We start from the raw sequence: 12,804 nt of genomic DNA, 5'->3' as shown, positions 1-12,804 counted from the left end.
TTGTATTTCTGTTAGGAAGCCTGAGCCACGGCACCGCAAGATCCCGAAGTTTCACCACAGACTAACACAGCATCCCAACGCACCATGTAAAACAACACACTGCAGCTATTTTCTCTTCCTGCTACTCCACATATATTAGCTTCTTCTCTTCCCTGCCATCTGTTAGTTTGCTGCAGTCTGCTGGGACAGGACTGCCCTCTCCTTTTCTCCCCTTCTTGCCTGCTCGAATGGACGACAACAAAGCCAGGCATTTCCTGTCCATACATTCAGCTTTCCTCAGCTGCCTCAGAGGCATTACCAAATGCAGTTACTGCCATGAATGAAATGTGCTCTGCTCACCTCTGCTGTACCAGTGTGCTCACCAGAATTACATTCTAGACACTGAAACACCTTGCAAGTGGTAGGCAAGGAGGTAACTGCTGCTTTAAGAGGACACACCTTTTCGTCTTACTCCTGGGCATCACTGCTTAAAACAAGTATCTGTACTACCTGCACCACAGGAACTGTCACAGAGAAACTAAGGTAAGCAGCATTGACAACTACTCTATGCAGTAACCTGCTGCAACTTTTCTCAGAAGGGAAGGCTAGCAAGGAAAAAGAAAAACCAGAAAAATCAGGTGAACAGCAGTATCTTCTACTACCATAAATTTCAGTGTAAGGTGTGTAGCAAGTCACTGTTTTTTTCCTTTAATACAGTTCAGAATGGAAAACAGACGGCTATCTAATCCATCACACTTGTAGCCAGTTAGGAAGCAAATTGGAATGTTTGTCATCAATTGTTCTATCAGTCAGGTCATTAGAAAAAGGAACAGCTCATCTAAAAATAAAGTCAGTATTGGCTGAGTCTAAACAGCTTCTTCAGCATTTCACACACATATTCAAGCAATGAACACTATAATTCTGTGCTTGTAACAATATGCCCCTAAGCCAATAACTGCTCTTCAGCATCTGACCTCTTTTTAAAGCAGATTTACAAGGAAGAATAGTGAAAGTGTTCCAAATCAGCTGGTGAGAAAGTATTATAGATCATAACCCTACAGTAAACAATTCCTAGTTCTTCTGATCTGCAAGCTTAGAATAAATCTGGCATTACAAAAAAAAATTAAAAAAGAAACTTACAATATCAAATATACCTCTATTCAAAAATAAAAATAAATCCCACACTAACAGCTCACAAAGCACTTCCTCCAGAAACAAAGAGGAAAAGTAGCTTTCTTTGGGATGAGAAACCACCAATATCTGCTGCAACACGCCAACACAAAGGTAAGTTTTACAGTATGAATTTATTGATCCAAGACAGATTTTCCTGCTTTCCAATCCCTATACACTGCCAGTCAGCAAATATAATTCAATCGAGAGCAAATGATGCATACCTTTGACTTCAGGGAAGCATCACGTAGCACACAGGCTACAACAGGGATGCAGTTCTGCCAAGTCCCTCACAGGTCAGCCGAAGGAAGCCCCGGCTTACCCAGGCCGTCCCAGCGAGGGCAGCGCCGGTGCAGGCGGGACGCCAAGCCCGGAGCCACAGGCGTAGCCAGCTCCTCGGAGCAGCAGCCCTGGCTGCTATTACGTCTGCAGCGTACGAGCGGCAGCGTGCCGTTATTTATACAAAAATCAGCATCTTCCTCGGGAAAAAAAAAAAAAAATCACTTGAAGCTTCTTACTGGCCCTGCAACACACTCCTGTACTCATGCCATCACATCTAGTGACTAAGAAGATGCTTTCAGTGTCACAGGAGATTAAGATTCTGGGAGGAGAGTGCCTGGCAGCTTTACTCTCACACACCAATCTGTCTTCACGCAAACGCACTTTGTCGGCGGATGGAAGTGTATTATTGCAATACGCTACCGAAGCGAAAGAGTTTCCAAGTTTTCCCACAGGGCACCAGCTCCCCCTTCAAGCTGCACCCCAGCGCTTGCTCCCCCTCGTCCTTCCGCGAAAAGACCTGCGTTTTCTGGGCACCACAACCTGTCCTGCGTCCGCACCGAGCTGCGGCTCCCCTGCGCTGCCCGCACACCTGCCGGGACACCGCGTCCCCTGAGCCGCGCCCCGCGGGGCGGGGGCACCCCCGCACGGCCCGGACAGCGCCCACGCACCTCCCGGGCCGGGGCCCGAGGCCGGGCCCCCTCCTCCGAACCCCGCCGGAGGGCGAGCCGCAGCCACGGAGCTCTCGGGGGTCCGCACGGCCCGGGCAGGGCACGGCAGACACAGACACCCACGTAACACACACGCAGAACACACGCCTTGCACCTGCCCGCTACTACCGACCGGGAGCGAACTCCCACCCGGGGGCTCGGGGATCCCGCTGCCAGCCCACAGCCGAGTGACAGCCACTCGCCACACAGATGCGGATAAGCAGAAAAAAGACGGCGAGAGAGAGCAGCCCACTTCCATTACCTTAGCAATCGCGTCGCCGCCGTCCCCTGGCGCCCCTTCTCCTCTCCTCAGAGCCGGGGAAGCGCCCGCAGCATGGCGCGACCCGCGGGCGGGGCCGGCGGTCAGCCCGGGGCTCCTCTGGGCGCCTCTTCCAAAACCCTCCCGCTCTCCCCAGCGCCCCTCCTGCTGCGGCGAGCACGGCGGCCGGGGCGAATCTGCCGCGACCAGCGCGCCGCGGGCTCACCGCGCCCCGCCCGGCCCGGCCCCTCGCTGCCGCCCCCGACCCTCCGCCGAGCCCGCGCCGGGCGGACGGGGGCGGCCCCGGCCCCAGCCCCAGCCCCAGCCCCGGCCCCGGCCCCGCCGCCGCAGCGCCCGCTACGGGCGGCCCGGGCGCGCCGCCCCTGCCCGGCCCCGGCGCCCCTTTCCCCCGGGGCCGAGCCGGCTGCCCTTTGGCGGTGACGCGGGGGAACTTCAGCTCCCACGTCCCGCCACCCCGGCCGCTGCCGGGGCACTCGGCGCAGCCCCGAAGAAAGGCTTGGAGCCGAAGACAAACCTTGTATCTCTCTTGCAATCTTGTTTATGTGCTGAGTCGCACAATTAAAGTGTTTGGCTAAAGTCCTCCATCTGAAACCGGGAAACCTCACCTTTTGGTCACCTTCTTCCAACAGCCAGGATTCCCTAAATAAGACCTGGGCTCTGCACACCATATAGATCTTAACAGGCACCACACAAGTCCAACAAAACAGCTTGCAGACGCAGCTCTTTTACACAGACCTGTCCCGTGGGCAAAAGACATTGCTGTTAGTTAGGATGAATTTCCACACATTAACTTTGTGGGCAAAGTAGCTCGCACACTTCTTAGGGCTATTATTCACCGATTTCTCTGTTGGATGAGATTTTTATTTCTCTTTCTCCAGACGGCAAGTTAAGCCCACCTTGCCCCGAGCTCACCCTCAGGTCTGAGAGCCCTGTGCTGGGAGGCACTAGGGCAGACCATTGACAGGAGGTAGCCACACCCATCTCCCTGCCAAAGTTTGTGAATTTCCAAGGCTTGGTTCCCACGCATCGGACTCATTATTGCTGTTGAAACTCCTCACAATGAAGCTGTCAGCTGCACAGAGGAAAGGCTCCTTTACCCACCCGTGCAGCCTGCCTTAAAAGCCCTTGTGTGCTGCTGTGTCTGGTGCCCCGTGTGTGGAGACGCGAAATCTCGCCTCCACGTTTCAGAAGGCTGGTTTATCATATTATGACATATATTATATTAAAATGATACGTTAAAAGTATACTAAAATAATAGAGAGAAAAGGATTCATCAGAAGGCTAGAAAGAACAAGAATGGAATGAATAACAGACTCGACTCTCAAAGTCTGATGCAGCTGCATCTGTGATTGGCTATTAATTAGAAACAACCAACATGCACCAGTCACAGATGCACCTGTTGCATTCCACAGCAGCAGGTAGTTTTTGTTTACATTTCTCTCCTGAGGCTCCTCAGCTTCCCAGGAGGGAAAAATCCTAGCAAAAGCATTTTCATAAAATATCATGATGACAGTGTGATGTCTCTGTTCCCTCATTTTCCTAACATCCTGGATCATACCAAAACCAGTTTTATATTTCATAAGCCTGCTGACTGACACCAGAAGCTATCATATGCAGGGATGTCATGTTATTTTATGCTGTATTCTGCCCAGCACAATTTCTGGTGATATCCCGTACACTAAACTGCTCAGTAATTCAAATATTAAATTAATAAGAAAAAAATATTTCTGGTTCAACTGTGCATCCCTTCCATTTTTACTGGATCCATATGTCCATCTTTACCGTTACTGGCTACTCTTTCCTTAGCCTTGCAAATGCCAGTTTCTAGCTTGCAGAGTTTACATGCTTCTTCAGAAAGGTCCTTCATCAACACAGACTATACATTTATTTCCCTGTCACACTCAAAATTGCATCTTAGTGGCAAAATTCTGCAGTTATGCCTCACACAAGCTCATTGACCCTTACTAGACTTTACAGGGTGTTGATTCAATTGATTTGTTTCAGATTTCAGCTGTGGGCATTTAAAAGCTTCTGTGACAGGTTAAAACATTTTGATCTTGGTTGTTTTGTTCAAAGAAAATGTACCTCTCAAACATCACAGCATATTTTTGGGATACTTTTTTGAAGTAAAATTAATCTAAAAAATATTTCCCTTTATATCAAGTTTGAATTTAAACTAATTTTCATTCCCTTTGGATTAAACCAAGCATATTGTATATCATTTGCTACACAAAGCTGTCTGGCAAAGGGAAGAAAGAAAGAATGGCTACCTATGAAATAAAGATTTCTTTTTTTAGAGATTTTCTCAACAAAGCATTTTAAATCACTAGTTATATTGAGTTATGCTGGGGTATGACTATATGTAATATCAACAGTGAAGTATTTCAGTGTCTTAGGTCTGTTCAGGAAAAACTGTTTCGAGACTACTCTACACAGTTTTTGTTCTCACACCTCCCTCAAAGGAGTGTGCATGCAGTAACCAACAAATCTAAGTGCTTGAATATATGAGGTTAACTCAGACTAAAAGGCAAGCTCTATAAAATGCTGTTTTCAAAGTAGAAGACAGACAGGAAATATTTCACATGTGTATTTTCACATGTGTATTAACATTATAATTCAAAGAAATTACCTATCTGTTTTCTGGAAGTATATACAGCCCGAGTGTTACCATACTCCAACAGCCAGGATGTTGAGAAAGAAAGCTGAATGGAAACATTAAAATAAAAGTGACGTCTATGCTTATGAAGAAATTGTAACCAAAAAGTACAAATAAAAGGAAAGGCAAATAATAAATAAATACAATTTAAATGGTATTTCAAGTTTAGATAATATTCCATGTCCTATTTCCCCATTTTATACTATAAATAAGTGAATCTTTGCCTAGTGGCTTCTCTCAAGTAACAATGATTCTTTGGTCCCTTGAAGTAATAAATGGTATGAAGCAAAATGGCATAGCAACATTTTTTACTTTCATGCATTAACTACTAAAATAAATTATACATAATTAAAACCTGATAAAACTGAGCCAGCTTTGTATTTACATTGATCCTTATGCTGAAAACAATGTAGCCAGAGTTGGTTCATCACAGCAACTGTTTCTTAGTTTAGCCTCTTTCCCAGCGGGAGAGTCCAGCAGTTTGATGTGAATGATTAGAGATGCAGAAACAGTTCCGTTTAGATCAGTGGGACATCTCAAGTTGATGTAGAACTACACACGTACAGCAATGCTAGCAGAAAAAGACCTTGCATCTGAAACACTGCTATGCTTAGTAAGCACCGGAGAAGAACATGTGGGGAGGGACTGTCATGCATTTTTCTGGCTAGGAGGGCAGAGTTTCATTGTTCCTCTTCCTCTGTCCTATATGATGACATCTGAAAGCCAGAAGAGACCACCATGGTCCACACCAGGGATGGAACACCTCTTGCTATTAATGATACATCATTAAAACTGAAGAACCTGAGCTAGCATTTTCATCTTCACTAACATTTCCTATTGAAAATATTTGGTCAGCTTTTCTTTATCCCAGAGACTGATTTCAATGACAAAGCCACACATTTTATAAAATCATATCTTCTATTGAAGACTGCCATGGTAGAAAACTTCCCTCATGCCTAGTAATGCTGTCCCAAATCTGTATGATCCTCATTGCTGTAAAGAGGTCCTTTTATCAACTTCAGAATGTACAGCTTTGAACCCCTGCATATCGTGGCTGACACCAGAGTTACACATGCTCACAGGGCTTCTGTTAACTCTTACTCACAGCTCAACAGTGGGGGTCTCCAGGGTATTCCAACAGATTCTTTACGTGGCAAAGAGTCACAGCACAGCACGTTCCCCTGTGATCATCTGAAAAAAAGGAGGAGTAGATACTGATAACTTTCTGCCAGTAGCATCCTCCTCTCCTGGTGCTTGAAAAGCTCAGAAAGGCAGAAGCTGCTGCAGCTGCAGTGGTTGCAGTGCTTTGAGGTAGGGCCAGTGTTTTCCTTTCAGTTTTCAAGCCAACAGCATTGTTGATCGAATGAGTAAGTGTTACCCCATAGCACTTACTTCATAAATATTCAATAGCTGTTAATTACAAGAAAAAATGGAGCTGCTGGCTCGAGGTGAGTGCTGAAACATCACTAAAGCAGTGCTTTTTCTCATGAAGGCAATAAAGAGGAGTAAGTGTCTCTCTTTGGCAGAGGGCATGAAAAAAACAAAGAGGTTTTCAGAGTTGTTCAAGGCAGGTTCTATTTTTCATAAAATGTTTAATTTAACAGTGACCTAGTTTTACAACAGCTTTAAGTGTCTTGGCTTTTCTTATCTCCTCTGTCTTAGGCTACATCATTAGAAGAGCAGAGCAATAGGCTCTACAGATTTTGTTAAAGCAAACTAAATAAGGCCTTGCCGGGTGGATTAATTCATCTCTCCTATTTTGTTTCAGGCAGTTGTTATGTTAGTTTCTTTGTAGTTTTAAAGAGGTTTTAGCACATCTTTTATCGCATATATTATAGATTTTTTAAAAAATTTCAGCTCAAAGCCCTAGCTTATTTCATGTTATATTTCTGAGTATCAGGTTGCAGAGGCACTCGAATTCCTCAGCCTTTTTCCAAAACAATCCTTTGTTTTGTAAACATTAAATTAACTCAATGAAGTTGGTGGCTAGCTTGACTAGCAGAGTTGGACATTTACAGGCAGTACAGACTCATGCCAGCTTTCAGCAAGAGCAAGTCATGGGTGCCATTAATTTTACTTACCTTGCTTCACCTACCAGAAGAAAAAAGTTATTGTGCATCCTGTCATTGTGACAAATAAACAGCAGGTCAAACGATGCTTGCTCCCTTTTTCACTGTGTTCTACATTCGATGCTCTCAGATACTGTTTCACGTTATCCCTCTGTGATTAAAGTATGCTTTAAAAACCCCTAAATCTCTGTTGTGTGTGCTGTGTTCCATATGGATTCAGCAGAAAAAGGGAGCAATTAGAAAAATGATGCTTCAGCCACGCAGCACCAAAACACACTAACTCTGCTGAAAGACATCTCTTCCTTCCACCTCCATCTCAGAGATTCTCAGGAATTTTTATCCTTTGAGAGTCAAGTGTGAGGTGCCTTGCTGTGGTTGAGTCCCTCCTGCATACCCTTTAAGGAAGGGAACACAGCGTAGGAGATGATGCCACATCTGCCAGGTTTATAGAAGTGTGAGTGCTTTCTCTAAAGGAAAATTTCCCTGTAGGGATCTCAGCCCACAGAGGTTTCCACTGATCCACGTTAACGTGTTTCACAGAAATTGAATATGTCAGACTGAAAAATGCAAGTAATGTATACTGGCAGTTTCAGAGCCGTGACTTAAACAGTATCAAGCCCAATGTCTACTTCTACACCTACGAGGATCATGCAAGCTAAAAGAACAAAGACAACTTAATAGGAACCATTCAGAGGCAGCGTGTACCGGCCTTGTTGAGCTTCACTTAATTCCTCCCTTTGTGCAAAGGGATTTCAGTTGCCTTTGCAAACATGAAATTTGTGCCAGCTCTAATGCTTTTTAAATTTTGAGTCACTTACAACAAACTTCTTGGTGACTTGTTATCATTGAGGGAAAAAGCCATGGTGGTGAATTTCAGGCATGGAAGAACTTGTATCCCACATCTAGGAAAATCACATAACAAAAAGTATTGAGAATTTTTTTTAAAATAAAGCTAAAGACATCAGAAGATAATTAATAGCAGCTCTTCTGTTCATTTTTATTAATGAATAACACTGTAGGAAAGTAAAATTCACAGTCTATGTAAATCCACCTAGGAAAGTCTGGAAGACCCCGTTTGTTGAAACTATTGAAAAGAGATTTGTGTAAGAAGCTTTGCTTCACTTTGTTTTACCTGGAAGGCCAAAATGGACAAAAAGCAATACAACTAATCCAAAGAGGAGGGGCTCCATTCCCTCAATATCCAGGTTCTTGCTCAAATATGGCAGAGGCATGCTTTTCTCTTCTGCCTTGGCAATCTCAAATCTGAGCAAGTCAGAGCACTGGCTGAGTGAGGAAACTAGCATGGTCTCATACTTTCCTGTGTTAAAGAGAGGACTGTAGAGGGGATTTTAGATTCCTCTATAACATCTATAAATTGCTAAGATCTCTCCACATCTTCTTTTAGTTCATCAGGAGATCAGTTTTTTATATCTATCAATGTTCTTTTCTGTGCTTTAGTCAAGAACAGCCTTCTGCCTGCACTCCATCTGACCTTGTAAAGTTTTCCTGAACATGGTAGAGCCTGAACTACCATGTCAGGTAGCCAAATATTATAAAAACTCATGGCACTAAGTGGCAGAAATGTGTGAATTCCCATAGAATTCAGGTTTTCTCCAGCTTGTCTTTACCCCCTGGTCTGGAAAAGCTGCAGAAGTAGTACTCACTTTGAGTACATCATAACATTCTTGACTTTTTTCTTCTGTGATATTGCCGAAGTTTCCTTTGGACTTTTTTTTCTGTTTGAAATACATTTTATGATTAATTACATAAGCAGTGATGGGAACTGCTGCACAGTGGGAATGAGGAACCTGAAGTGTGGAGGAAGGCATGAAATATGTTTTAAAAAACACTTAAATCCAGAAAGATGCAGTATGTGCCTTTCCTATCTCTGATCATACTGTTTGTGTGTTATATCTCTCTCTCCCCAGCATTTATCTGTGTCTTATTAAACTATGCATTTTTCACAGCAGAAACTATATTACCTCATGGTTTTGAAAAAGCATTTCCCATATGGAAGAAACTGCAAACATCACCATGAACCATGTTTCTTTTCTGTACTTGGATGATTATAGTGCCCACCAACACAGTTCAAGTATTGAAACACATGTCTCTGTGTTTCTGTATCTATCTATATATGTTCACTTTATGTACACAGACATTTTTTTCTATAAAATCTTTTCTCTAATAGTTACAAAAAATGTACAGGGTGTTGATGGTTTATCTAAATCAGATGGTACCACTTCTCCTTCTTTGGCTAATTTATGTAGCTAAACATCACACTGCATGTTCTGGTTTTGGCAGGGAAGTTTAACATTTGACATGCTTTTGGCAAATATTCCCTTACTTCATTTTGTTTGTTTTTATTTTTTCCCTATTAACATCAGTTAAACCTGAGCAGTCAAATATTCCTACATTTTCAATTATTGTCCTAGCTTGTCTACTGCTGAGAAGGTACTGCACAGGGAAGAGATCTGACTGAGTCAGGGTCAGCTGTACAGCATTCACTAAAATGAATGGGTGGAAGAAGGGCTCAAAACCCAGATAATAGTCTAGGAAACCTGTTTTTTCTAGGGTCACAGTAGGGACAGTGGGAAAAGACACTCAGAGATTCAAAGCTGGAGCATAACCTCAGACGCTCATATGTGTGACAAGAAGAATCTTTCTCTCTGCTGGGCACAAGAAGAACATAAGAGGGTTTGTCCCACTGGAGTGCTGTCATCCTTTCCTAGGTTTGTGAATCTCCCTTCTCTACAAAGCCAGGAACCCAAATGCCAGTTTTGCAGATCTCAGCAGTGTGAAATATGAGATGGATCCCAGGGCTCAGTTCTGGTCTCATCTTCCCCCTCTCCAGCCAGAACAACTCCACCAGCATCTTTCTGCTTGAAATGCAGTTTTTACTTCAATGCTCAGCCTGTTAAACTGTGACAGTAAAGAGACTAATACAGCCCAATTCAATTCAAACACATTTCAAACTGGTCTGCTCTGTTCAACTAGAATGTGAGAACAAAACACTTGCACAATGCATAATTCAAAATCACGCATAAGGCTTATTTTTAAAAAACATGAGTTTAATGATTTTTTTTCCTTAATTATCTAAGAAACTGCTTTAAATCTGCATTGACATTAACAACTCCACAAAGCTTTAAAATATGTAATACACATCATGTCAGGATCTCAAAGTGCCTGATAAATGATAATGAAACAGTGAGTCTTCAAATCTTCTTTCAAGTAAGTACCTGTGGCAGGCATGGTTGAGAATCTTCCATCTTTATCTGCTTGGGCCACAATGTTTCACTGTATGAATCAGCAAAAGTCTGGATTGATTTTGGTTTTGTTTTTTTTTTTTATTTTTAATCTTACAGCAAAATCAGCTTAACCAGTTGCAAGGAGATCTGATGAAAAAAGGCTTTTGCCCATGTTAAATATATTTTTATATCTGAATATGCCCATGTTCTGAGACTATTGTTAAAAATGTATCAGGGAGATGGGCCTTGGTGACAAGGATATGCTATTTTATGAAAATCTGCCCAAATTTTGACAAGTTACAAATTCTAAAATTTTCAAGTTGTTCCTGCTTACATTCTTAGAGACTGAAGGCTAAATTCCTCAGAAGCTGCTTGCAGTTATGCACATTCAGAATAGTACAGTTAATTTTAACTAAATGTGTAAATTATTCAGTACAAGGTGGGGGTCTGCTTCTTATAAATTTGTAGCCTAGGAGGGGACTAAAAATCACTGAGTCTGTCTCACTGCTCAGGGTAGGCTCAACTATACCTAAATTTGCAAGTTCTTACAGACATTCAGGGCTGGACATGCCATATTTATTCTACTATTTAGTGAAATATTATCTGTACAAGGTTTCATCCTAATATTGAAGATGAATATTGTGTTAAAACAGGAGCCCTTTATTTCTTTTCCTCCATTATAGATGTAGAAAGCAGATTACTACTGTTCTCTTAGGAGCAGAATTCCATATTTTAAAGTCTTTTGCTTATTTTTCTGTGTCAGATTAGACACTATAACTTTTCTTTCCTTACAGCTTGTTTTCTCAATGCCTTACCATTCTGATCACTGTCCTCTGGACTACCTCCAGCTGCTTCACATTTATGTTTTGTCCACAGCTGTACACACCACTTTTGCTGATGCTTCACCAGTGCTGAGCAGAGCAGTCTGCACCTGCAAAGAGAGCCCAGGGCAGCATCCTCCTGTTTTGTACTAGCTCAGCATTATTTCATTCTGTTCAATTTGGGTTCTAGGAAGCCTGCTAAATATTTTCCCACAGAATTGCTTTGAGAAGAGTTCCTTGCTGTCCTGTGTTTCTGCATTTTCTTGTTCCTGTCTAAATGTAGCTCTTATTCATCCTGAATTCTACCCACACTTTTCAGATCATACCTGTAATTTATCAAGATCACTGTATTTTAATCATCTCCTCTACAATACTTGCAGTCTCTTGCTGCTTGAAATTATCTGCAAATTTAATAATGATTCTTTTTGTGTCATCATCCAACCCATTAATGAGTACTATGAGACCTATAGCAATCTTCTATGGAGCTTCATGGAAGTCATCCTTACATTTTGACAATGAAGTATCTGTAACTGCTGTTTGAACATGGTCTGCTAGTGCAACTCAGCACGTATTTTCAGTACAAATATTTACAGGTTCACAATTTACCTTCTGCAAAATTGTTGTTTAAAACTCAGTCTTTCTTCTTTCTTTTTTTATATTTTTTCTTAGGAAATTATTTTATTAAAACATTAACAAAACTCCAGCTTTGAAGGAGATTGAGCAGAGGTCAAGAGATATCATGTTTCATTCAAATATATAATTGTGGGAAAAACCCTGAGGTGAACTTTCATTAGTATTCACAGAACACTAATAACTCTGTATCTAACAATAATAATAACTCAGTATCTAACAGTATTAGTGTACTAAAAACTCGGTATCTAACTCTGTTCCATACTGCCTGTCTCTGTCCCTCATTGCCCTCCCTCCCAAAAGCCTTTTTCAGATTTAGCTCAGCAGCTGATAGCAATATCATATGTGAAAGTGAAAGTATGAAAGATGGAGAAAGAAAGTCCTTAGTACTCCATTGAGCAATCTTGCTTTGAGTTAAATATCTGTATTTGCAGTGACTTAGAAATCTTATGCTAATTTTGCTCCTTTAAACCACGTGTCCAAATGAATAACACCCTTCATGATAGGTAGAACATATTTAGAAAATTCTCACAGATCAGTTGATGTGGTTGTGAGCTACAATTTACCAACACAAGCTAAAAAAACAGGTCTATTCACCCTGTTATAATCAGCTGATCCTCCTCACCCTTCCAGAATATAAAAATCTCCCCTCCTAGATGCTCAACTATTCAGTTTTTTGAATGATCAGGAAAGCCCAGAAGTATTTCTATTGTCTCTACCTCTTAAGCAGGCTAAGTCTTCATTGCTTTTGCAGGTCTGATACATTGACTTTCCAAACTGCATAGTGAAAGTACAGTACCACAAATCAAGTCTAGCAACAACATTTGGAGATATAGCCTAGCTGGGAGGTCACTTGTCACTTTGAAATTACAGCCAAGCTTCTGTTCTTTAATAGATCTCATGCTTTTTTTTTGCTGTGTAACCCTGAAAACTCTCAGTGAAGATGAAGTTTTACCATCCTGTCC

General features: G+C 42.2%; 1 protein-coding gene across 4 annotated transcripts in view; it reads right to left on the bottom strand.

The window, feature by feature from the left end:
• The window catches only part of RGS6 (regulator of G protein signaling 6), a 260,910-nt gene extending 257,527 nt beyond the window's left edge, over window positions 1-3,383 (bottom strand). For 2 of the 4 annotated variants that reach the window (XM_064424434.1, XM_064424436.1), the window contains exons 1-2: window positions 3,255-3,383; window positions 3,024-3,153 (exon numbers count right to left, since the gene is read on the bottom strand). In XM_064424434.1, coding sequence (XP_064280504.1) covers window positions 3,024-3,086 — 63 coding nt within the window. In that variant the 5' untranslated portion in view covers window positions 3,087-3,153; window positions 3,255-3,383. Of the gene's footprint in view, window positions 1-1,373; window positions 1,625-2,400; window positions 2,681-3,023; window positions 3,154-3,254 lie in introns of those variants that run through there. The other 2 variants (XM_064424439.1, XM_064424438.1) reach the window with 2 other exon arrangements.
• Between the last annotated feature and the right edge of the window lie 9,421 nt (window positions 3,384-12,804).

Source organism: Passer domesticus, chromosome 6, assembly GCF_036417665.1.
Source record: "Passer domesticus isolate bPasDom1 chromosome 6, bPasDom1.hap1, whole genome shotgun sequence".
NCBI lineage: Eukaryota > Metazoa > Chordata > Aves > Passeriformes > Passeridae > Passer > Passer domesticus.
Note: the sequence above shows the minus strand (reverse complement) of the source record. Positions and strands in the feature narration are given on the sequence as shown.